Source organism: Chaetodon auriga, chromosome 5 (genome assembly GCF_051107435.1).
Source record: "Chaetodon auriga isolate fChaAug3 chromosome 5, fChaAug3.hap1, whole genome shotgun sequence".
Taxonomy (NCBI): Eukaryota; Metazoa; Chordata; class Actinopteri; order Chaetodontiformes; family Chaetodontidae; genus Chaetodon; species Chaetodon auriga.
Genome location: NC_135078.1, coordinates 6,220,605 through 6,244,971, shown reverse-complemented (window position 1 = coordinate 6,244,971; position 24,367 = coordinate 6,220,605). Strand labels below are relative to the sequence as shown.

General features: G+C 44.3%; 1 protein-coding gene across 1 annotated transcript; it reads left to right on the top strand.

The window, feature by feature from the left end:
• The first annotated feature begins 393 nt into the window (after positions 1 to 393).
• mxd1 (MAX dimerization protein 1) lies at positions 394 to 17,035 on the top strand. Its single transcript, XM_076730692.1, has 6 exons — positions 394 to 1,325; positions 1,989 to 2,088; positions 8,092 to 8,121; positions 12,520 to 12,634; positions 12,882 to 13,041; positions 13,378 to 17,035. Exons 1-6 carry the CDS (start codon positions 1,259 to 1,261, stop codon positions 13,572 to 13,574), a joined length of 669 nt encoding a protein of 222 aa, XP_076586807.1. The 5' UTR covers positions 394 to 1,258; the 3' UTR covers positions 13,575 to 17,035.
• Positions 17,036 to 24,367: the final 7,332 nt, after the last annotated feature.

Here is a 24,367-nt window from a genome sequence, read left to right as displayed (position 1 = left end):
CTGGCCAATCCCTGAACATGAAATAAGACAACACCACGAGAGCCAATCATTGCCATACACCGCGAAACAGCATGGCAAAGAGGCGTGTCTTCTGTTGGAAGCGGGCGTTGTCGCTTTAGCTCGTGTGCATTGCGGCCAATCAGCAAAAAGTTTATCACTAAACAACCAATCACAGCGCGCAAGTGTATAATGCAGAAACACTCCATTGCGGCTCAAAATAGTGAATAATAGCCAATGCAAATTAGAACCAAAATGGCCGAATCAGTACCTCAGTTGCAGTGAATGCCGACCCCCTCGACGATTGACGGCTTAAAAGCCCAATAGGAGCTGGAGTTGTTATATCTACTGCCCAATCACATCGCAGACCACAGAAGCTTTGTGGAGAAGTACAGTAGTGAGCTGTCGTCCAGATCAACAAGCCACTATTTTGGAAGCAGTTTGATAAACACTCAGTGTGCCTCAGTTGATGTCAGTCGATATCTGTGTTCCCAGCGAGACGCATCACGCGTGATCAACGACAAACCAGCACAAAACTAGCCAGCCACTTAGTCCCGAAACGATCAGGTTGGATGACATCGTCGGTTTTTAACTTTAAGAGAGCTAGCTCGTTTTTTTTAGCCATTCACATCAGGCAAGTCTGTGACAACTGAGGAAGCCAACGCTGTTGTTTTTTTGATTGGCTGAATCTTTACAAATATTTAACCGAGTTAGCAACAACTTTCATCGGTAATTTGACAACTTGTGACCAGCGCTAACGTTAGCAACACTATTTTTTTGTTTGTTTTTTTGCCAAACAGAACAATACTCGACTTATTTTCAAATGTCAAGCAGCTGTCCGTTTTGTTTTTGTGAACAAGCCGCTTTTTCTCGAAGAACTGCATAGAAAACCAACGATATTTAGCGAACAGTTTGCTTAAGAAAGAGGGCAAAGCAACCTTAGCTGCTGAATAAGTGTTAGCGTCAGCCTCGACCAGCCAGCTCCCACCAAGCCCTCACCTGAACCACTGAACAGGAAGAGACTAGTGTGGCGTTTAAACCTGACCGGTGCTGCGTTCACGTCCTTTAACTTTTAAATATCCCGTTTGATACGCTGCAGGAGCGAGTCTTAAACGCCACCTCTCCTGTTTTCAATTAATAACTGACAGAACAGCAAACCACCTGAGCGTGAGAAGGAGAGCAGTGGTAGGACCTGAAGCAGGTTGTGTACAGCTACGGAATCCCTCTTCGGATTGTTATATTATCGGTGTTATTGTTGAAAATGGCGGCGATCGGACTGGTGCAGATGTTGATCGAAGCAGCCGAGTACCTTGATCGCAGGGAACGAGGTAAAGTCTAAATGCACTGTTTTCTACGGTCTGCTGTATTGCTGAAAAAATGACAATGACACCCCTCCCCCCAAAGCACGCTAATTTATGCGCCTGTCATTTTAAAACTGTCTTAAATCCTGTTGCTGTCATTTACTTTTTACACGAAATAGTCTGTCCATGCATTATACACAGAAACGCTGTCGGATTTTGCACAATACTTCAGCAGAATGCATCGCCTACTCAAAGTGGGTGTAAATCAATAATCTGCCATTTTTCAAAATACACAGCAAATGTGCAAAAACACACGTGCATTTCTTTCCTAATGAAAGAATGAATGCATATGTGGCAGATGCAGTCAGATGTGCAGGGAAACATTGTTTTCGTGGAGGCCCCTCCTTTCCCGCTGTTGTGTTTTGCTGGTGGGGTTTATTCCAGTTCAAGATGACATCATTGTCCTGGCTGAGGGGAGAAAATACTGTATAAAGATTCTGCACGGAGTCCATTCATTGCATGCTTGCTCTTCAGCACACCACATTACTACTGAATTCCTCAAGGCTCCAGATCAAACGTAGCACATTTTGCAGTCTTCCTTTTCTTGGTTTGGCTCCTTTTCACTGTGGCTATGTTTTACATTGCCAGATATCTGGACATGTGACCACTATGTTGTTTATTTGCTTGCAGAAGCTGAACACGGCTATGCCTCCATGCCGCCGTTCATCAGCAGCCGAGAGAGGGAAAGCCTGAAAAGGAAAAGCAAAAGCAAGAAAAACACAAGTAGCAGGTAAAAGCCATTCGGCTCCTTGTGGCCAGAAATTATGTACTGTATCATTTTCCAGCTCTGCAACAAGGTGCTCATCATATCCCCGCTTCAAGAGTTTCCCCACAGAGCGCAGCAGGATTGGTCCCTGTTGTTTTATTTTTGGGTTTTTACAACTCACGAAAGCACCTTTTTTAATTATTTTTTTGGTGCCGAACAGAGAAATACATATTTCAAACCAGAGTAATATGAAATTGAACTCACCACCCACTGAAATGGGTGGTGGTAGTGATGGGGGAGGGGTTTGAAAAGGTTTAAAGATCGCACATCATTATTGAGGTATTTATTGTATATAGTCATGATGCTTAAAAAATACCGTCTGTAACGCCAGTTTTTGGTGAATTCTGAGTGAACTGACAGAGATGCAGCAATCCTTTCTGCTGATGCAACACTCAGCATTTGTTTTGGAGAAAATAGAGCTCCATTAGTTAGCCCCGTGCCCAATGTCTTGACACCGCAGACAGGCTCCTCTGGCGTTCCACACTGTGGCTGAATGTGAACGCGTGTGTCTGTCTGTTGGGTTCAGGCCATGCTGTAACTTCCCCTTGTCTTCTTTAAAGCGTGTGACTGACAGGAGCAAACATCAGTCTGGCTTAAAGCGAATGGCCACTCGGTAAGGCTAACTGGGTCAGTCAAGGTGACTGCAGAAGACATTTCAGTGAGGGGGGGCATGTCCTGACAGCTCCAGTCACCCCAACGGAAACTACTGCACACACATAGTGTACATTCAGAGTCCGTGACCAGAATTCCACAAACCAGTCATAGTCAGGACAGATTGGTGTTGCATCCACATCCGTCAGATCAACGTGCGATCTGTGCTTATGTTGAACTTTGCATTGTATAATCTTGTGCGCGACAGTATATTCCATATTTGTGTTGTGAGTTAGGGCCTGTACAAGCTGCGCACTGATGAAGCAAGATCCTGAGTGCGTTGATGGTTTCGGTGGAGAGGATGAAATCAGTCCATGATCAAAGGTGGCAGCACTGGTGGAACCGTATTCTATATGATCAAAAAGATTTCCTGGTGTATGTTTATATCCACCTGTACTCATGCACATGAAAAGTCTCGAATAGAAACACCAGGAAAAAAAAAACACCTAATTAGTGCTTGGCTGAGGTGGAAGAGTTGGCATGCCGACAAAATAGATTTTTCAGATAAGCAGTGACACTGCTTCTTCAGGAGACACAACAGTGGCATACTGCTGCCACCCACTGTTACGTGCCTCCTTTTCATCAAACAGGCAAAAAAGTAAAGGGGGAGAAAGGGTAACTGACAAAAACCCCCGCTGCAGCGTGGAGAGGGAAGCAACTGATTCTGTATGTACCATAAATGCCATATTAGATGGGAAGCATCGTGAAATGGCGCAATGTAGCAGAGTTACAGAAGAGCAGAGTGGCCGCCAGGACATGTAATACACTTTAAGCCATTCAGAAAAACTGTAGACTCGGTTGAACCCGCATCAGGTGTATCGGCCATGAGGGCACACTAGTCCACGCTGTCAATCTTTCTGGAATGAACGCCGTCCTCTGCCAATCTGATGTGTGGAAATGAACGTGCAGATCACTTGAGGTGAAGTATGTAAACAAATGTATATATAGGTCTCTTACCTTGTGTAAACCCTGTGTTTAGGCAGCATTAATAGCTGCCAAACTAACGTTACAAGACTGCTATACACAGACATCTGAGTATGCTATATGTTGAATGAGCAGCGCTCTTATCACAGCCTGATTTGCACCATCTTCATGTCAGCATGTCGACTACAATTAACCGTTATTTACTTCATTAGTGAATCACTTGATTTCCCAGAGTCCAAGGTGATGCCTTCAGATGTCTTGTTTTGTCTGACCAATAATCCAAAATCCAATGATACAAGCGATGATATATAAAAAATCCTCACAGTGGTGGACCTGGAGGAGTATGCTTGGCACTCTTTCTTGGTAAATGAACTGAAAGATTATTAGAATAGTTCAAACGGCCAATCATTTCACCTCAATGACGTTTAAGAAGTCAGAATAATTACCTGCTTTTACTTCAGTATACTGAACAGGAAAAGACCGTCATTCATTGTGTACACGCTTACTGTATGTAAGCAGAGCAGACTGATCTTTAAAGGGAACTTGGTTTGGTGTTTGGCAATTGTTTGGTTTAGCCTGTTAGCCAGGATTATGTCTGTCGGTCTTGACAACCTTGTCAGTGACAGTGACAAATTTATAGTGTTCTGCCATCGCCTCTGTGTGGTTAAAGACGCAGGGTGTGGAGTGCTGGTAGAACATACAGCTCCGAGCATGTCACAACATGCTTAGCAGGCACTACATTTTTAGACATGCGTATTGAAGAAAAGGTGGAACTATCTTTGTGTGGCAAATTGACTACAAGCTGCTTTGTCCCTGTTTCCAGTCATAAAACCTTTTAGCTTACCAGCGTTTACTTTGCTTTTTAACGCCAAGGTTATGTTAAGCTGCAGCGACTCCCTCATCAGCTATTAGCACTTCATCAGCTATTACTCATTACTGTTTAAGGGCAGCAGAGCTGTGCTTGGTATCAGTGAGGGTTCCTGCTCAGCCTCCATGGTTTGATAGGGTCTAATAGGATGTTGGCTCTTGATCATTAATAGGCAGACCAGCTATTTGTCTCTTGGGAGGGGTGGGGGTTGATTTCTGACAGAGAAGTGCGGATCATTAATTGATCAAGCATAATACGCTTGTTTTTTCATTGCTTTTGACACATGGTGAAGTGTCGTGCGGGCAGCCGTGTATGTATTTGGAGCCATTCAAAGCCAGTATGTACATAGCCCTCCAGTTACTGTTGTTTCCCCATGGCATGGATGTGTGAGTAGTGGGGGAGGGGAGCCACAGGCTTTCTGGCTTGTATGTGTGCATGTGTGTCAGTAGTAGCGACTCCCCCCTCCCCCTCATCTCTCTCCTTCTCCCTCTTGTGTTTTCTCTCTCTCCTCACCTCCTCCACCCCTCTGTGTCTTTCCTGCTCTGTTCCTCACTCTTGGCAGGCGGTGGAGAGCACCAGATCCTCCATTACATAGATGGAGAGTCCTCCCCCACCCTGCACACTCACACATATACACACACACACACACACACACACACACAGTGCATCTACAGTGCACTATGGAAATCATACAGTGATCTTGTCATCCTTGTTGAGCAGGCAAATGGAGTCCTTCCACGCTCTCCACCCTGTTTTGTTTTCCAGGCTGATACGGTTGACTCGGCTGCAGCGAGGCTTCAGAAGTGAAAGTACAGGTTAATGGTGGATTAACGAAGAAGAACCTTGTTGTAGACTGAGCCGAAGGAAAGGTGCACTGGTGAATCACCTTTCTACAAATCAGTGATCCAGTTTATTCCGAATAACTCTCTCTGTCAAGGACCCCCAAAGCCCATGAACCCCATGCAGTAAAACTTTGTCCAGAGATCATTGTGGGAGCATTGAAGGTCTATACTGCATGTGGATTCCTAAGACTGAAGCTTATTTTTAGAATAGTCATTCATTTTCTTGACATCGCCCTGACCGGTCAGTAGCAAGTGATGCATTCATCTCATCGCCATCTCCTTCAGTTGAGCTGCGAATTGTAGCTGCCAGGAGTAGTTAACGTTTCATAATGATTGGAGAAAAATGCTGATTTAAGATTTTTACATCCTGAAGTTTGACTTGCGAGGATTCAGAGGACTGGAACCAGGCTAACCTGGAACGCTCTCAAAAGGAAATTTGGCTTTCACCCAATCTGCGCCTTGGGTATTAATTCTGTCGCTGATATTAACTCAGGATTCACCAAGTTCACCGTTCAAATCTGGGAGTGCGGTCACATTGCTAAAAAGAAGATGGACAGGGCAAGAAATGCGAGCAGTCAGACATTTTTCCTGTAAAATCATGAGCCAAAATGTCCATTGTAAACATTCATGACAGTTGAAAGACCCACTTCACCTTTGACCTACTTAACTACCAACCTACCGAGGGATTACTGGCCGCCTTTCAGTTGTGCTGCTTTCTGTTTTACCTCCACACTGAGGGGTTCAGATAATGTGGCTACACGGTTGGCGTCTTTCCAACCTGTCTGATCATCTGACTGCTCAGGTGTTTCCTGCATCAGACTCTGTTGTCAAGATGTCGCCATGTTCCATGACACGAGCACTTCCTTTGCTGAGCAAAATCTTATCACACCTGATAGAAATGAAATGTATTGGTCTGCTGATAGGTAACAAGAAATTTAATACAGAAATGCCAAAGTGGGCTTGAGATCTTTTAGAAACAGTGTCTCCATGACATAGTTTGTCCACCAGAGAGCTCTGACAAGTTTATTTTTACACCATAAAAACAATTATGATCAGCCAATATCTGAAAATGTGACTGTTCTCTTGAAGAACCCAGCATCATTTGAGCTATATTGGGAATCTTTGGGAATCTCACTATCAGATTTGGACTCTTGCTTGAGAGCATTTCCTTTTCTGCACAGAATCAGAGCTTCAGAGTATATCGATTATGTAATATTATAGTAGCACGGTGATTCAGTGTATTATTATGTAATCCAGCGTAGTGACCAAGTGTGATGTGCTCCATGTCCATATTTGGTGGACGAGGGATTGAATGTAATGGGTTGATATACAAGGTACAAGGGTCATTTATTTAGCATTATACAGCACAGGGCTGTAGAAAAGAATGCTAGTTGTGGTCCCTTTATGCTCCTCACAAACAAAAAAAGATGTAAATGGATGAACAAATAGTAACCCTTACCCTGATGTGGGTCTCCTGTCTCCATCTCTGAACAACATGTGCCACATGGAATTGGGGCAAAACATACACTGCTCCACTCTGCTCACAATGGAAATCCCATCATTGCTCAGTGCTATTTATTATCAGCTGTTCCTTGTCGCGTCATGGGTGCCTCAGGTGGCGGGGTAGCAGGTTATGGGGCTAGAGCAGGAGGTTGGAGGTGTCCCAGAGCCTGAAATCTAACCTGAATAAGTGGGATCATTTCCCTGCGAGCCCTGTTATGTCACCAGCGGCTGTCTGCCCTGCACAGGAATGCACACTGGCTAAAGGGGGCCAAGTGAGATAGAGAGCACCCAGTGCTGGAACAAGATGATACCCCGCACCACACACACACACACACACACACACACACACACACAGGCATGACACACATTGTTGTTCAAAGGTTGCAAATGTGGATAGTATTATATATATAGAAGGCAGTATTTTTCAGCGATGGGAGAGAGAGTTCCCTCAGGACCTTGGCCATGACATGGTGACAGTGTCGGGCCTAGCAGAGCTGAAGGTGCACAGGCTATTTTTGGGACCTGGCGGGGGACAAGTGGAGGTAGATGAGAGTTCAGGAATGCTGAGGGGATCTTCTTTGCCCCCCCAACCCCGTTTCCACACAGGGGTCAGACTAGCACATTCCCTGCAAAAACTGGACTTAACCCTGTCTCTGCATCCCCTCGGCTCATCTGTCTGTGCATGTGTGCCACCTTAACACTGCAGTGCAGGAGCCATGCTGGCCACCAGCACACCTCCATCTCTCAGTTTACCTTCAGTGTCTTCCCCCACCCCCACATCCCTCAGTGCTACATGCTCAGTGAATAATCAGGCAGTATGAGGGGGCATAGTCCCATCTACTCCTGCTCTTGGCTTCTGTTTCTAGTTACTGTTACTATGTTTACCCCTGGCCTCCTCATCACATATCTGAACGTGGTCCTTAAAAAAGCAGCGTGTCCTCCGTGGAACAAGCCTCGGGCATCATCAGCATATCCAGCCTGTTCTTATTTCCTAGAATCTCATTTTGTCAGCCGTTGTGACTGCTCATAAACTCCCACACAGCCTTTTCTCGCTCGCTCTCATTCCCCTGCAGTAAGGCCTTGGACTGCATTGATGGCACACAGAGAGGAAACCTTACCCTGTTTAATCAGCGGCTCTGTTATTGTGTGTGTTTTCTCATATGTGTTTTATCTCCGCAGGTCTACTCACAATGAAATGGAGAAAAACAGGTATGTCAAAATGTCTTTGTGTGTGTGTCTCTGTGTGTTTGTGCGTACTTGTGAATTGTTGCTGTTGCTCAGTCCATAAGAGTCCATCCAGCTCACACCACCCCACGGTCACCATGGAGAGCGTCAGTGTAAATTAGAGGTTGCCGATGGAAAATATTTTCTTACATCAATTTGTTAAGAATCGTTGGTATGTATGGAGGAACATTTCACCCAGATTGAAAAGTGAAAATGCTTAATAAGTGATCATTATTTTAGTATTCAGGATAAATGGAAACTTCTTCTCGAAAAGGAAAATATGGAAGAGTGAATTATTCTTAGTTTGTTTCCACACACACTTGTGAACTTATATCTCAACACAAGACTACATTTAGGAGAGGACACTGTAAAAAACAGAGTGCGTTGACATGTGCTCTTGCTCAGTCTTCAAACAACAGAGGAATGACACTGATAATAATTGCAATGATTAGTTGATTATTGATTAGTTGGTCAAAAGACAATGAATCAGCAACTACTCTGATAACCGATCAGAATCTCCAGATTCTCAAATAGGAGAATTTGCTGTTTTTCTTGGTATTTCGTTCTAGTAACCTGAGTGTTTGAGGTTTGGACTGCTCTCGTGTGATAAAGCAGCGCATTGGATGATGTCACGTTATGCTCTAGAAAACTGTGACGGCATTTTCTTACAGTACATATTATAGAGGAATGATTGACTGAGGAAATAGAAATTCATCTATAATGGAAATAATCATTAGTCACACCCTAATAACATTGCCTTTGGTTCAACGCTTTGAGAGGTTAATGCTAATAACATAACTGGTTTTTCAACCCCCTCTGAAACTGATGAGACAAATGAGGAATCATGGTCGTATCAGGTGACTCACTGTGCCCTTTGGCACCTGAGAGCAGCTGACCACGTTTCAATAATTTACAACTGGGCTGTTTCAACAAAACTTTATCGAGGTGGTTCATTCACTGCTCTGTTGAGTCCATCAGTCCATTATTACTTTTCCTGTTTACTTCAGTAGCTAGCGAAGGAGTTGCTATCAACAAATGAAATAGTATCAGGGACAAAAGCGAGCATAGGTAGATCGTGACAGTAAGGTGCTTAATGTGTGTTTGAAGACAGATGTGAATATGAGACATATATATTGGTAGACTTTAGTAGAGTTTAGGAAAAGGTGTTTTCAGAGCTCAACACTGAGGAAACTGATTTGTTACAGCAGATTTTAGCCATGTCTCCAGGGATGCCACTGACAGTTGGTTGATCCACCTCTTTGGTCCAGTCTGATGAAGTCTAGGATGGATTTCCACAAAATTTGGTTCACGCATTCATAGTCCCCAGAGGACAAATTTCAATCACTTTGGTTTCCCCCTGACTTTCCCTCTACTAACATTCAGCTCCAGCTGTGCTTTGCGTATTGCTGAGTAGCAAATTTTAGCACTATAACATACTAAACTAAATTGGTGAGCGTGGTAAACATTAAACCTCCTTAACATCAGTGTGCTAGCATGGTGATGTTAGCATTTAGCTCAAACAGCCGCTGTCCAAAAGTACAGCCTCTCAGACCTGCCAGCATGGCTGTAGACTCTTACTTTAGCTATTAAAGATCATGTCAGCTGCCTGAGTCCAGGTCACTCTCAGTGCTTCCATCCTGCCTGTGCTAGTTGAGCCAAACCAGCAGCTCAGCGTACAGCCTGAATAATATATGGCACCGAGGCCTGTGCTTGGGATTCAGCCCTCTGCACGTGTGTGCATGAGTGTATGTGTATGGACGCCTCATGCTTGGTAGTAAGTCAAAATTATGACCACAGCCCGTTGCATTACACTTGAGGACATTCAGAGCCTTTAGCCAGTTTCTCTCCCCAGTAGCTTGATGATAGCAAGCCGTCATAGGCAGATAGTAAATTACTCATGGTGACCCTCTGCTAGCAAAGCCAGGGGAGTGCAACGAAATCCATTCCCCGCCTCCAGTCATATTGGCTCAGTGAAATCTCTGTACACACATTCAAAGTCCTGTTTTGTACAGGACCCACACACACACACCTCTGTCATTGTGCACAAAACCAAGAGTAAGCATGTGTGTATGCATGTTTAAGTCCACGTAACATGACTCTAGCCACTGCCACACCTTTTTTACACCTAAGTTTCTCCCAGCTGCTCATGGGCAGTTACTGTTGGGGGCCAGAAGGTGAGAGTGAAGACAGTGCGCTGATATACTGCTGGTCAGGCTGAGTGCATCGTGCTGCCCTGGTTGTAGTTGTTAGCTGGATGTAGGTCTAGTTTTGGAGAGGCTGCTTCAAGAGAAGCCATTTTGGGCTGCAAGGGACGACTTGTTTGCATCTGTTTTTATGCAGCAAACTTGACTTGTGCAGTCACACGCACTTAAACAAAGGACACAAGTGTGAAATTAGGGCATAGCAATGTAGATTTCAGCCTTAGGCTGACAGCACACAAGCCTGTGGCTCCACATACATACTCACCTATTGACACACTGCACTGATCCAGAGTAACCTGTTGCTGAAATAGGGCTGTGTGTTAAAGCCACATATTTTTTTTTTTCTCACTCAAATGCCATATGACCTGTGGTGTTTCATGAGTCTGCTGCTCGTCAGTGTTGTTCAGCAAACATTAACTAGCCCTGCTGATCCCTTATTATGTCAGAACAACACAGGCAAGGGTACGTTATGTAATGTCAGTCTGCATGCCCTTTGGACTGAGTCATCTGAGAACCCGGCACTTGGTCTCAGCTTCTGAATACTGCTTTGAATGTGCGTGCGTGAGATTCACTTACACTGTTTGTGTGTTATTAAAAGGGCGAGGGGTGAGAATTTATTTGTTTGCGTCCTCTGACCACAGTAAAATCAGCGTTATCCTCTCTCCATGTGTCCGCTTTGAATACGCTCTCTTCCGGCTGTGACGCTCACATCAGGATTACCTGCAGCAGACAATAACAGCTCATCCAGCCAGCCCTCAGCAGTGAAAAACATTTTTACACTCACTCTTAGGAAGAATGTGACGTACACACGCCCACTCGCTCAGGCACACACTGGCTCACAGACACGTACACACTGCTGAGGCTGAAGCTGGAGGTGTGTGTTGTGTAACAGCGAGGTCAAGTGGTCGCAAACACCCACCAGACCTTAGCAACTGCCAAGGCTGCCAGCTTAGAGTGGCTGAGAGCAGGGGGGGGGGCGGGTGTTGGGGGGTGGGGGTGTTATAGGACAGGTGACATTAATAATGAGCTCAGATCTGAACATATGTCACAGATGATCTTTGGATTTCACCATTTCTGTCTTCTTCTAGTCGAGGGAGGATCTGCACACTGTTCAAACATCCTGTGTCGCGCCAGCGTGTAATAATGTTACAATGACTTCATGAAACGTGTCTCATCACTTCATATAGAAGCTTACACACGTGCAAACCTTTTCCTCATCACCTCTTAATATGAATGACTAACGCGAGGATTTGTATCAGAAATCAGAAGGACCAAAACTCGAGTGGAGCTAAACAGGAATAAATACAGATACCTCATTAACATTTACGTGTTTCGTTTCTGTTATTTTTCTCCCTTTCATTTGAAGAATGATCCTCCCTGTTTCCCTTTTGGATCATATTTATTTTCATATCTCTTGATCCCAAAGTTGTATTAATGGTCTCTTACAATAGGCAGAGGACTTATAAATGGTAATTTTCTTACTTGTAGTTTTTATTTTTTTTATTTGGCACAATTAAAGTAAAAAAATCCCATCAAAAATTAAAAACTAAACCAAAGTGAGAAGAATTCATCATCAGGGGATCATGACTTTCATAGCAATCCATCCAATAGTTATTGAGATATTTTGGTATGGACCGGAGCGGTGGACCAACAGACCAACAGACCGTCCTTCGAGCAAAGCCACTAACATGGCTGAAAAACAGGTTCTGTTCCTCAAAGTAAGGCATCAAAAAAGGTTTTCATTTTGGTAGCAGTCCCACCTCTCTGGTATCTGACTGGGACGAGTACTGAAAAATTCAGATTCTAGGTTTTATGCAGCATTGCATCAAATACAGATCACATTCGACAAAATAAATCTTGTTCCATTTGGTTGTTTTTTCTGAAGCGTTCAGTCGCAGCTCATGGTCTTCTTCAGTGGATGGGGTCGTCATGAAGGGATGGCTCGGTTGTTACCATGTGACTGAAGGTCAAGACGTGTAGCTGAGCAAAGTCCCTCCCTGATGAAGACCAACAGATGCAGTTGAAGTTCTAGTTTTTCTTTTTTTTGTTTTGTTTTTTTTTGTCAAACTACTGTTTCCAAGGCCAAGAGTAAACTGTGATTCTCACATGTCTGTTTTGTGTATCTGATGTGGAAAAGCTAAAAGCAGTTTCTCTCTCGTTGTTTCTTCTCTCCTGTGTTCAGACGGGCACATCTACGGCTGTGTCTAGAGCGCTTGAAATCCCTCGTTCCCTTAGGACCAGATGCTAACAGGCACACCACCCTCAGCCTGCTGATGAAGGCCAAAGATCATATCAAGGTGCGTGCCCATACGTGTGTACATGTTTGGTATTCACCTAATCAGTGTGAAGAGGGCATTGTGGAGGGGTAAGTGTGTTATTTTGTGTCTGAGTGACTAAAATGTCACAGATAAACCTCTGATGGAACACACACACACACACACACACACACACACACACACAGAGCAACATTTTAGGGCAGATATTCTCTCCAGCGTTAGCAGCTCCAGCTTTAAGTGTTGTGTTTTTTCTCTTCCCACCTCGCAGAGGTTGGAGGAGAGCGATAGGAGAGCTCAGCACACCGTGGAGCAGCTACAACGGGAGCAGAGACACCTGAGGAGGCGTCTGGAGCAGCTGGGGGTGGAGAGGACCCGCATGGACAGTACCGGCTCCACTCTGTCTTCCGACAAGTCCGACTCTGACCAAGGTGAGGCTCCACACAGGCTGTTTTTACAGGAAGGACTGGTCATCGTGCTCTGGAGCCAGCTGTAGTCTTTTTAGAGAAAAGGTCGCTGAATATGTGAAATCAGTTTCTGTCTGTGGAGTTTTTATTAAAATATGTCAACTTTTTCTTTAAATGTAACTATTTACAAAACTGTTTGTAAAACTTAGTCAAACTAGTAAGTAACATAACCCTTAGAAATAAGAAATCAGTGTCCTTTGCAGTGTAAATGATGAGTATGCAGCATACAGTTTTTCTGCTGATTGCAAGATCACAACAGATCAGTGATAATGTAACACTGTTGTCTTTGTGTTCCCACAGAGGACCTGGACGTGGACGTGGAGGGGACGGACTACCTGCTGGGTGACCTGGAGTGGAGCACCAGCAGTGTGAGTGACTCAGGGGACGAGCGAGGCAGCCTGCGCAGCAGCTGTAGCGATGAGGGCTACTCCAGCGCCAGCCTGCTGCGCCTGCAGGACACTCAGGAGAGGGCCAAGCAGCTGGGCTGCAGCCTATAGACAGCAGAGCTCAGTGACCCAGCGCCCGCCTCCTCCCCTCAGCCAATCCTGTCCAAGATTGTCTCAGCACTCCCTGGTACCGCTGACCTCAACCCCTTCCCCTCCCCTCCCCTCCCCTCCCCTCCCTCCCTCCCTCCCTCCCTCCATCCCCACCAGGACTGACCAAGTCTAAGGCCCCTCCTCCAGCCAGGCCTCTGCGTACTTCTTGTCCCCACGGTGACTTCCATTCAGACTCAAACGCCTCCGAGACAGCCGCCCACATCCAGCACATCATCAGCGGTCAGTCTTTAAGGTGCCGCCCGCCCCGCTCTGCACCAATCAAACGAGGAATTGAAAGACACTCCACCCCTCCGTCCGTCCATCTGTCCCTCCGTCCTGTCAGAAACACAACTTTCAGCCAGAGAATGTTACCACACAATGTCCCACTGCCTCTTTTTCTATGCCTCAAGAGCCATGGGAAGCACTTATGAGATTTCACCCTTCCTTCACACACACTTAAACACACATACACACATGCCCCTCCACCACTCCTAGATGTCCAGTGCGACAGAGTCCTCCCAAAGGTGTGACACTGACATGATGTGGGGCTTTTTTCTGCCCCGCCCACCAGTCGACCATCTGTGCATGGTATTTTGCACTTATAATTGCTTTTGTAAACAAAAATGCTGTCATTTAAAAAACTGCAGCTGTTGCCGTAATGCTACCGGGAGCAGTGAGTGTTTGAAAGCCACGCCAGTTGTCTGGCTGTGCTGTGCGGCGTAGCAGAGTTTGTGGACTCTAGAGTAGACTGCGTGGTGTTGGACCGTCGGGGCAGACAGCAATACGGCCCTTAGTACCCAGGCTTTGTCGGGCAGGCTCCTAACTACCCTGTCATTTTCTGTCCACACCTGCCATTTAGAGGGAAAAGTAACAGAAAAACAACAAAAAAAAAATATTGTGCAGCATGAGATTGTGAAGGGGCTGGGGGATATGGGAGGGTTTTGGGTTGGGTTCGATGTTTTCTGCATCTCTCTGACGACGGTGGCGTTTTTACAGCATCCTTTTATCGTAATGTGTGTATGTCATGTCTGAGCCTGGCGACAACGAGGGGTCACGAGCAGGTTTGGAAACTCTGAACACCAGCCACCAGGCCGAATGCTGGCATATTTTGGCAGGTGCTGGTTTTTGTACACTACTTCTTCACTGCCCCGTTCACCAGGTACTACAGGAAGGGAAGAGCCGATCTGGAGCACATTCCATTATACAGAGAGTACAGGCAGGTGAGACTGAGAGCATTATTTTTTTTGCAAGTGGATGTTCTTGCCAATTATTTATGAAGGGAGCGTTCAGTTGGAGACGAGCCGAGTCACCCTGAAACAGAACGACTGGCTTTAACTTTTCAGTGAGGACACACGGAGAGAGGCTTGACTCTTCCTCTGTGTTCGCATGTGAAAAGCACTAAAATGTTCAAACCACAGATTTTCTCTCCTTTGCCTTGCCTTTATAGCTATTTATTGTTTCTGCAGAAATGTACACCTTTTATTGTAAATAGTTTACAGAAAGATCTCTATGTCTATCAGCAAATGTATTTATTAGATATGCGAAATATATAGATGAATATATATAAATCTATTTAATTAGTCATAGCCTATGTTCGTGAGGTTTATTGAGAGTTTCCTATGTGTAGTTTGTTTGCACAGCCTAGTCAATCCATAGAATATTTAGAATGTTTAGAAACGTCTCTTGTGCCTCGAGGCTTTTGTGTCTGTTCAGAATTCGGCACGGTGCTCCTAGAAAATGAAATGTTCTCTTTGTGATTGATCATAATTTTTAGCTGTTTTCAAAGCCGGCTTGCCCTTTAACGGGGAAATAAAAGGACAAAAAAAATCTGAATAATTTCTAAAAATGTGAACTAAAAAGTATAAAAGCGAGAGGAGCTGGGGGCCGGGTTGAGGGTGGTGGCGGTTCCTCTGGCGAAGCTTTTCGCCCGTTGGCCCGTCTCTGTGCCTCAAACAAAATGGCCGCTTCCCATGTTGACATTTTAGCCCTTTTGTTTTTGGATCAAAATCATCACGGGCAGGGAGAGGATTGCAGTTTTCTTGAATGTAGATATCCTCCGCCCAGCAGTGCCAGAGGAAGCCCCCCACTCCTGCAGCCACCCTGCAAATCTCAGTTAAAGCATGAAGATGAATCTGAAAATAGATATAGGATTTTCTCGTCTTTGAGTGTGGAATGCTGCTTTTTTTGTCGAATCGAAACCTTTTCAAACGGAGAGGAACTGTGTAGCCACGCTATAAGGGGGACTAAAGGGGAAACGTATTGAAAAGTAGGTGTGAGTGGGCAGGTGTGTTCACTGAAATGCCATCTGTCGGTGTGGGCATGTGTGTACAGTATGTGAGTGTGTGTGTGTGTTTATTCCGTCACTGTCTTCAGAGAGAGAATTTTGGGGTGGTAGAGGGTGGGTGGTTTCAGGAAAAAAAAAAAAATTTGTAAGGCTATGTTTCTGTTCTGGTTTTCTGTTCATTCGTTCACTAGTACAATGCAAAAAAGCCCACTTGACAAAGACGTCATGTGTTAACCTAAGCATTAATGTCTGTCTATGGGAGTCTCCTGTTTCCTCCTTTTTTCCATCCATGGCTTGTTGTCTGTCTTCCGCCAATCGATGTGTGTGTGTGTGTGTGCGTGCGTGTGTGTTTCCTGTATGCCTGCATGTCCTTGCACATGCATGCATATGTGAGCGTGACTCCCTCCTCCACATGCTGCGTTGGCATCTGTGGTGCAGGCGGGGCAGGGGTGTGTGGCGGAGCAGCGTGTGTGCTACTGATCATATGCAACTATTGCTCCTCACCCAACCCCCCCACCCCTTCCTCCCCTCTTAAAAGACCCTGGTGCTCTCAGCATCTGCCTTAAGAAGCAGGTGTGGAATCTCTCAAAGAACAAGACTACAGTCAGACCAGTTGTTTAAGCTACAGGTTTCAGCATCAGGGGAAACTCATGTTTATGTGTATCTTTGATTTTTGCACATCTCGTCCCCGCATACAAAGAAGTGGCTAATAATGCCTTAAAACAGAAAAGACACGTACTACCTAACAGAAGTATGTGACGTGTTTGAGTGTGTACGACATGTCGACGTGTATCACAAAGGCCATTCCTTTCCATTGTGACGGTCTCAGGCGTGGTGCTTTCATGCATTACACAGTAAACACACAGACACACCGCGTCATTACTCCATGAACATTGTTGTCGCCTGCCGCCTTTCTCCTCAGAAAGGTCAGACGTCTGTTTATTGAACAATAACTTAAAGGAGGGCGTTTTGTGCACTTACTTTTTCAGAATTGGAGAAATTGGACACTGTCTTCTAAAGAAATCACTTCAAATGTGTGTGTGTGGGGGGGGACTTTGAAAATGAATTGTCGAGCAGCAATTTATATTTGCCATTGATATTAAAGGAATAAAACATTTGAAACCCTTGTTTACCTACCTATCACTTTGTCATTGTCTTCATTTGTGGTACAAGCCACAAAGCCTGCACAATAACTATATTCTAAGAACAAATGAAGGCTTTAGCGGAAGAAGCCAACCCACCAGTTTCTCATACAATGACTAATCTTCTTGTAGAGGTTGAATAGACAGTAATGAGAAGGTTTTTGCACAACAGATGAAAGAGCCTCCACGGGGGCTTGATCCTCGCCAGCCATCCAGTGTGTTTCGGAGTAATCTGCTGGCCAAATCCCAGGTTTGTATGATCACAGCCATCTGACTGCTGCTCAATAACCAACACACACACAGAACCAGAGAAGGAGAAGAAAGAGGGGGATGAGCATCTTGAAAAGCATCCCACATCCCTTCTGGAGCTGTCTGGCTGCAGAGGGGGAGGGGAGCCATCGGAAAAGACCGTGTTTCCACCACGAGCAGCCCTCTAACGCCTTATTTGCTCTGATACTATTCCACTGTATTGTAGGTCTTGGACCAGTGATCTTAGGACTTGTTTCAGTGTAAAGGAAGCAAATAAATCTGTTCAACTGTTCAATCTGTCAACTGACAGATGACGTCTCAGCCAGGCAGAGTTCCCCACAGTGATCTGACAAAAGTTTTTATCTCACATTTAGTGTACAATTAATTTCTGCAGCTCTGGATGTTTATAGCAACGGCTCCCAACCTGGGGGTCAGGGCCCATGATGGGGTGAAAAAATAAATGTAAGGGGTTGTGAGGGAAAAAAAAAAGACTGGATAATATGACCTCTCCTGGATTGCAGCAGCTATTTATAGTTAAATCTGTCTCTATGTTTGTGTCCTTCCTCAGTTCTCAGTAACAACAAGCTCTCTAAAACCTTACCAATGTCTGAACTGGTGAAGAAATTAGTAATGTGTGCATCTGTTGCAAGGAAACGTCTCATCGTCCAGTAAAAAGCAATTAACTATCTAAACAGGAAGTTCTAACATCAATAGCTGGAGCACAACATCCAAAAGTTAAAAGTTTTAGTGGGGGAAATTATAGCCTTTCACAGTCAATGTATTCTTTAGTTTTATTGATATATGCATGCATTCACAGAGAAATAATGTATGTGTGTCAGAGTTCAGAGTTATCATTCATGCAGTTTAAAATGAGTGGGAAGCATCCAGTCATATTCATCCAGCTAACATTATCAGGTCATCGTCTGACATTACAGGCAAAACACTGTGTCATTTCAGATATTTGTGAAATGTAATTTCTTTAGATCATTATTAAACAGCATTACGATCAAGTGTCATGTCGTCCATATCTTTTAGTCTTTACTATTCACGGGTCATCATTACATTAATCAGTCAGTTCAGTGGCTGGGAGTAAATATTTAGTAACAACTAGTCTCTGTGGAACAACTAGTGTGGTTCAACCTGGTTTATAGTGCTGATAACAAGGTTAAGTCTGAACTTACAAACATCTGGTACCACAGGCTGAAGGAAAATACTTCAATAATTACCTTTTAACTGACTTGCTCATAGCACATAGACATAAAGAACTGCTGGCCATGGATTGCAAGGCCTGTCACAAAAAACAAAACACTCAATTTCTAAGATGCTCCATATCAAAACTGTCAGCGGTTGAAAGGTATCAACTAATATGTGTGCGCAGTATATAGAACTATATCGTACATATAACATAATAGGCCATGTGGGAACCACAGTTGAGAGCAGAGCTGTGTGGCCGAGCTGTATTCCTGGAGACAGTACAGTGACGAGGTCATGAGAACGAGTCCGCTATGCGGTTGGGGAGGTGCAGCGGGGTCACGGCTGTCAAGGAAAGGCTTGCGAGAGGCTCAGCACAATGAAGTGGAGAGGACGGACTCTGTGTGCCTGACTAAAGTATGTGTACACACTCTGGACACTCTGGGGTGAATTGTTTAGATGACCTGATGTCCTTTCCCGCAGACTCAAGACTCATCTTACAAAGATGTTGATAGAGTTTCACTATCTATCTATCTATCTATCTATCTATCTATCTATCTATCTATCTATTTATTCATGTCAGTGTTGCTCTGAATTAATCCTTTAGTCACAGCCTACTGTAAAACACTTAAAAAAGCATCCAAAGACACACCTTTTGTTTAATCTGCACATGAAACACGAGACAGACACTGCAATGCAGCTTAGCCTGAGCCAAGCACAACACGCTCCAGCTGAGTGTATTGACATAGCCTACCTGCTGGTGTGTGGATAGAAATGTTATTGACAGAGTTGTGTAAGTGTGTTTGTTTGCAGGTGTGTGTCAGAGTCACAGGCCTGCTGACCCACCTCACCACGTCCGCGCTTGTCAGATTAGTCAAATCCAGCAGCTTATCCGTGACCTGCACACCCAGCTTACTTTGACCTTCGCCTCCCAGGATGGCCTGACCAATCATGCACATACACACCTTGAAACAAACAAACATTTAGACGTGCAGACACCCCAATGCAGGGAACACACCCGCCTGACTGACACGCCAAAGCACTACAATCAAACAGCAAATGACTTGTGTCATGGAAACACACAACAAAACCAAGCCCTTGGGAGCAATTGAGTGCGTAGTGATTCACTCACTTCTAGGCATTTTGTCATCAATGGAGAGCACATAATGACTCCCCCCACTCCCTGACTCTCCCCACACTCATGATAATTGTACGATAGGAGGCTGTTTTAGTGTTTAATTTGATTGTTGTTTATCTCATAGTTACCTGCATTTTTGACATTTTGTAACAAGAGCACAGATGGAGCCAATAGCATGAATAACGACTGCATCGCACTTAGGTTACGGTATTGTGCATGCTGTCTCATTGATATGGCTTACTACAACGTTTAATGGAACTCAGCCATCATTATCATCCTCATTACTTACAACTGCATCTCTGTCCAGAAGGGAGAAGAACAAATTCCTCCAAGAGTGGATAGTCAGAGCTGGCTGGAAGATCGACCGTGCCTACCACAAAACTTGTCTGTCATATCTGCCAAAGAAAACGTCCAAGTGCCAATTAAAATGCCAACTGCTTTAACAATGTTGGACAAACCATTTTTGTTTTGCACTGTGAGGTTTACATATCAAGAAATCAAACAAAAAGTTAAAATGGACTCAATAAAGGATTTGTAAAATAAAGCCATCAGTGTGTTGTTCACATTAAAAGTGTTGGGTCTGTGCAGTCTCTGCAGGCACTGTCTGCAGTCTGCAGATGAGCTGAGCTCACGGTTTAAGTTCTTGTCGACCACTGTTTCCAGGAAGTTGGAACACTCCAACAAGTTGGCCCTTAGTTACAGTCGGGGAGGTTGAGGGGGAGGATTTCCTGAAATTGATGGCCATGTCTTGTTTTGTGAACATTTAAACTTCAGGAAGTGGTTGACACACCACTCTACAAAGATGCCACAATTGGCCCATTGGCAACTGGCAACCTCTCCATCCTACAGCACACTGATTAAGACAGTGTGAACTTTGTATATACAGGATTTACAGTGGGGACAGGACACAGCCCGGGGCTGAGCCTGCAGATGACAACCTGCCTTTAGCCTACATGTTAAAAAATACACTACTGATGGACAGTGGTTTGCTAACTAAAATGTGTTGTTGGATTGCATCAATTAATCCATAAATGAAAGCACTGAATGAGTTTTTGTACCCTTGAGATGCTTTGCAGATAATTAAGCAAAGTAGTGGTAGTATCATCCACCCCTCTAAACCAACCCCATATGCAAATTGCACTGGCTTGAACCTTATCAGGATCTGCTGGACCCGATGAGATTTGCACAGGACCCAAGGCTCACCTGCTATACTCACAGTGAAACTGAGAACAAGATATGCAACACACTTCTTTATTTTTTGTATCTGCCTGACATTTGCTGACTTAGGATCATAGTTTTATTAGTTAGGTACGATGTATAGTGGAATGCTGCATTACCATTGCTGGTCTGAGGCTGTGTAACAGAAATTATTTAGAATATGTTGAACAAGCATGTGCATAAAAACAACAGCAATTTCAGAAAATATGCAGAATATGCAGGTATAAAAGTTTCTCAGTCAGTCTTGTACATCTAATCTATCCAACATGATGAACTTGCTAATTTAAACCTTGCCACCATTAGAGGGCTAATGCTGGCATTAACAATGTGTCAGCTCCAGAGATTATTGCATTGCAATGCAGCACTTAAGACTGCTATTAATCATGTGTTTTACAAGTCAAAATGTCTGCTGTGGTTACGGTTTCCTCTGACCAAGTGAAAGGCTCATGCAGCCCTGGATCATCATCTCAGTGCATATATTAAGTTTGACTAGTCTGAATTACAGTTCAACAAATGAGAAATCTTCTTCCTTTTAACCATGGAACACAAAAACTCATTATTTTTGTATTTGCTATACAATTTGTATGTAATCAGTCAAACTGTATGATCCATCATTTTGAAGGTGGCTCACAGCGTCTTTCTGGAAACTGAATGAAAAAGATCAGTGAAGAGTAGATGGCAAATGTCATGTTACGTATTCTCATTCACCATTCAGTCAGACAATTTCCATCCAGACTGAATGAATCTATCTTAGCCTCACTGGATTTCATCACCTGAACAGAAATCCTGCAGTCGGCAGACACAGCGTGGCTCAATGTGTGATCACAATGTCAGTGCAGGAAGTGGCTGAGTGACAACAGCCTTACATGATCATCCTCCATCACAGCCGACAGCTCAGATCAACAGATAGAGATTTGAGTGTGTGCGTACGTGTGCTTTGCACATGTGTGTGCGTGTATGCAAGCAGATGGAGGAGATCGTCTGCCTGTGGGAAAGAGGGGTCCCGGGGGACCGGAGTGAGAAGTGCACATCAGACGAGATCAGTGCATCCAAGACAGAACAAAAAGCGAGGGAGCTGAGTGGCCTGGACGTGACATCTAGTAATGCTCTTCACAGAGAGCTTTGCTTAGCGCTCGTGAATAACACCTGGCATATCAAAGCAGCAAAGGGAGAAGAGTTTCAAAGGAGCAGGGCTGCTGGAGGGTGTTTTGTGCTGGGGCCTCCATGGGGAGCTGGGAATATCTGAGTTATTGGATGCCATTAAACACATACAGAGAAAATAATACCACCCATTGATTAAAATACGCAGAACATATGGTCAAGTAACATCTTAAATCCATCACCATAGCATCACCAATGACTCAGGTGGATGTTTGGTGTACAATGTTTCCCTTGCAGTACTGACTGCAGTAAATGTGTAATCGATCATGAACAGAGGTGGGCGGCACAAACTGAGCCATATCTAAAATTCACCTTCGGTATATTTTGTTTTAAATGGACTTCAGATTATTTCTGCTCATTTTGCTGCAGCTGAACAGCTGGAGAGGACTGGCCTTCCAGTGTTTACAATGTTTACATGTCTATTAGATGAAACCACTGGGAGGACAGTGTGGCTGTGCTGGTAGCAGCAGTGGTTGGGACAACAGAAGGAGAAATGTTAGAGTAGCAGGCTGGTGGAGGGAGGGTCACTATGTTTGACAGGGTAAATAAACAGTTTTCTTTCCACACCCACAGCACATGGGATGCAGAATGAGGGACTTTGTATGTCTCGCTCCCTGCCAACACAAGCTATTCATAGCATTTTAAAGTTGTATTTTGCATTATACGTGCATTATTGCGTTACTTGGGATATGAACTGGACTATTTCTTGGCTGGGAGCAATGACTTACATGAGTCTGCGCTGTTTGTCTGACGACCACATGTTGACAAGAATGCAGAAAGTTACTGCACCAAGAAATAGTTTGGCACTGGCTCAAGTTGTCACTTTTACATTTATGTATGTCTCTGTTCCAATTGAAAACAGAACATAATGTCAATTAATGACTTTTAGAGATGATAGTATGTGGATTTTGTTACTTTTGGAAAGAGCCAGGCCAGCTGTTCCTCCCAGTCTTTATGCTAAACCAAGTTAATTGGCTGCCGGTTGTAGCCTCATATTTAACAGACAGATCTGAGAGTGGAATCAATTTTCTTAACTCTTGGCGAGACAGCAAAAATGTTATTTCCCACAGTGTTGAATTACCCTTTATAACATCTGAGAAATGGTTGTGAAATTAGTTACGTAATATCTGTGAACAAATGAGACCAGAACTGAAAAAAGTGGATATCACAATCTTACACCAGACCAGGGTAAATACTGTGCTGTCGCTTATTAAAGGTTTCCTCTCATTGCTTATAACAAAAATGAAATTGCTCTCTGCCCTTCAGGGCTTTTTCACAGGCATAACAAATAACTTTAAGATGGCTCTGTTCCATTTCAGTGGCCCAGTAAGCTATGCTGATGAACCATTATGCACAATATTGGCCCCAAATCTGACTGATAAATGGAGTGCAGCCAACAGGATTAGCCTGTGCCTTTCCTACAATGACATATCAAAATGTCTGCTGTTTAAAAAAAGCTGTATGGCCTTGCATTGCTCTGTGTCTGTGTCACAGCCACAAAGCCTGAAAGCTTCTGCTGGAAGAACAGCGCCCTCTTCCTGTTGTTTGTTGTAAGGCACACATTTCCTGTGAAATGAGACCAGCGGCATTATCTGCATGCAAACGGTGATGCAGGGACTGCTCCAGGCTGCCAACTGTGAGCTTGTTTGTTTACAGCCATTACACTGTTGTCTCTGTATTAATGTGGTAGTTGTTTATTGATGCGAAAAACACTGCACATTGCACCTGTGCACTGAACTTAAAGTCACTTTATGATACTGCAGCAAACCCTGCAGTTTTGTATTACAGGTGACGGGATGCATCAGTTGACTGAGTGAATGAAGACTTGATACATTCACATGTACGACTTTAGCTACTGACTGACGTGATGCTTTCAGTAGAATAAATTAAAGGTGGCATTTAGTAACTATACAGGGGCACAGGGAGGCTGAGCAAGACACATAATGATAGAAATCATGTCTGGCTACCTGTTATTTCCTGCTGAGTCACTGGCATCCTCCCTCTTAAATAGACCCTTTTCTTACCAAACACAGGGCAGCCAAGGTAAAATGCTACAGGCTCTCTCTCTCTCTCTCTCTCTCTCTCTCTCTCTCTCTCTCTCTCTCTCTCTCTCTCTCTCTCTCTCTCACACACACACACACACACACACACACACACACACAGAACATACAGTCTGTCTGTATGAGATCCACTGATGGTTTCTCAGCCTTGTTTGAGTTTTTCCAGCTCACTGTGAAGGTGAGCATGAAGTTTAAGCAGTTTGCTGTCATTGTGTGTTGTGTTTATCGGATATCATCAGTGCTGCCCTGCAGTTTTACATCCAACTGACTGGAATGAGTGACCTTGGGGCCGTGACCAATACATCAGGGTT

Coding starts and splice junctions, on each gene's coding strand:
- mxd1 (XM_076730692.1), top strand. CDS start 1,259: ATGGCGGCGATCGGACTGGTGCAGATGTTGATCGAAGCAGCCGAGTAC. Junction 2,089..8,091: donor AAGAAAAACACAAGTAGCAG/GTAAAAGCCATT, acceptor TTATCTCCGCAG/GTCTACTCACAATGAAATGG. Junction 12,635..12,881: donor AGGCCAAAGATCATATCAAG/GTGCGTGCCCAT, acceptor CCCACCTCGCAG/AGGTTGGAGGAGAGCGATAG.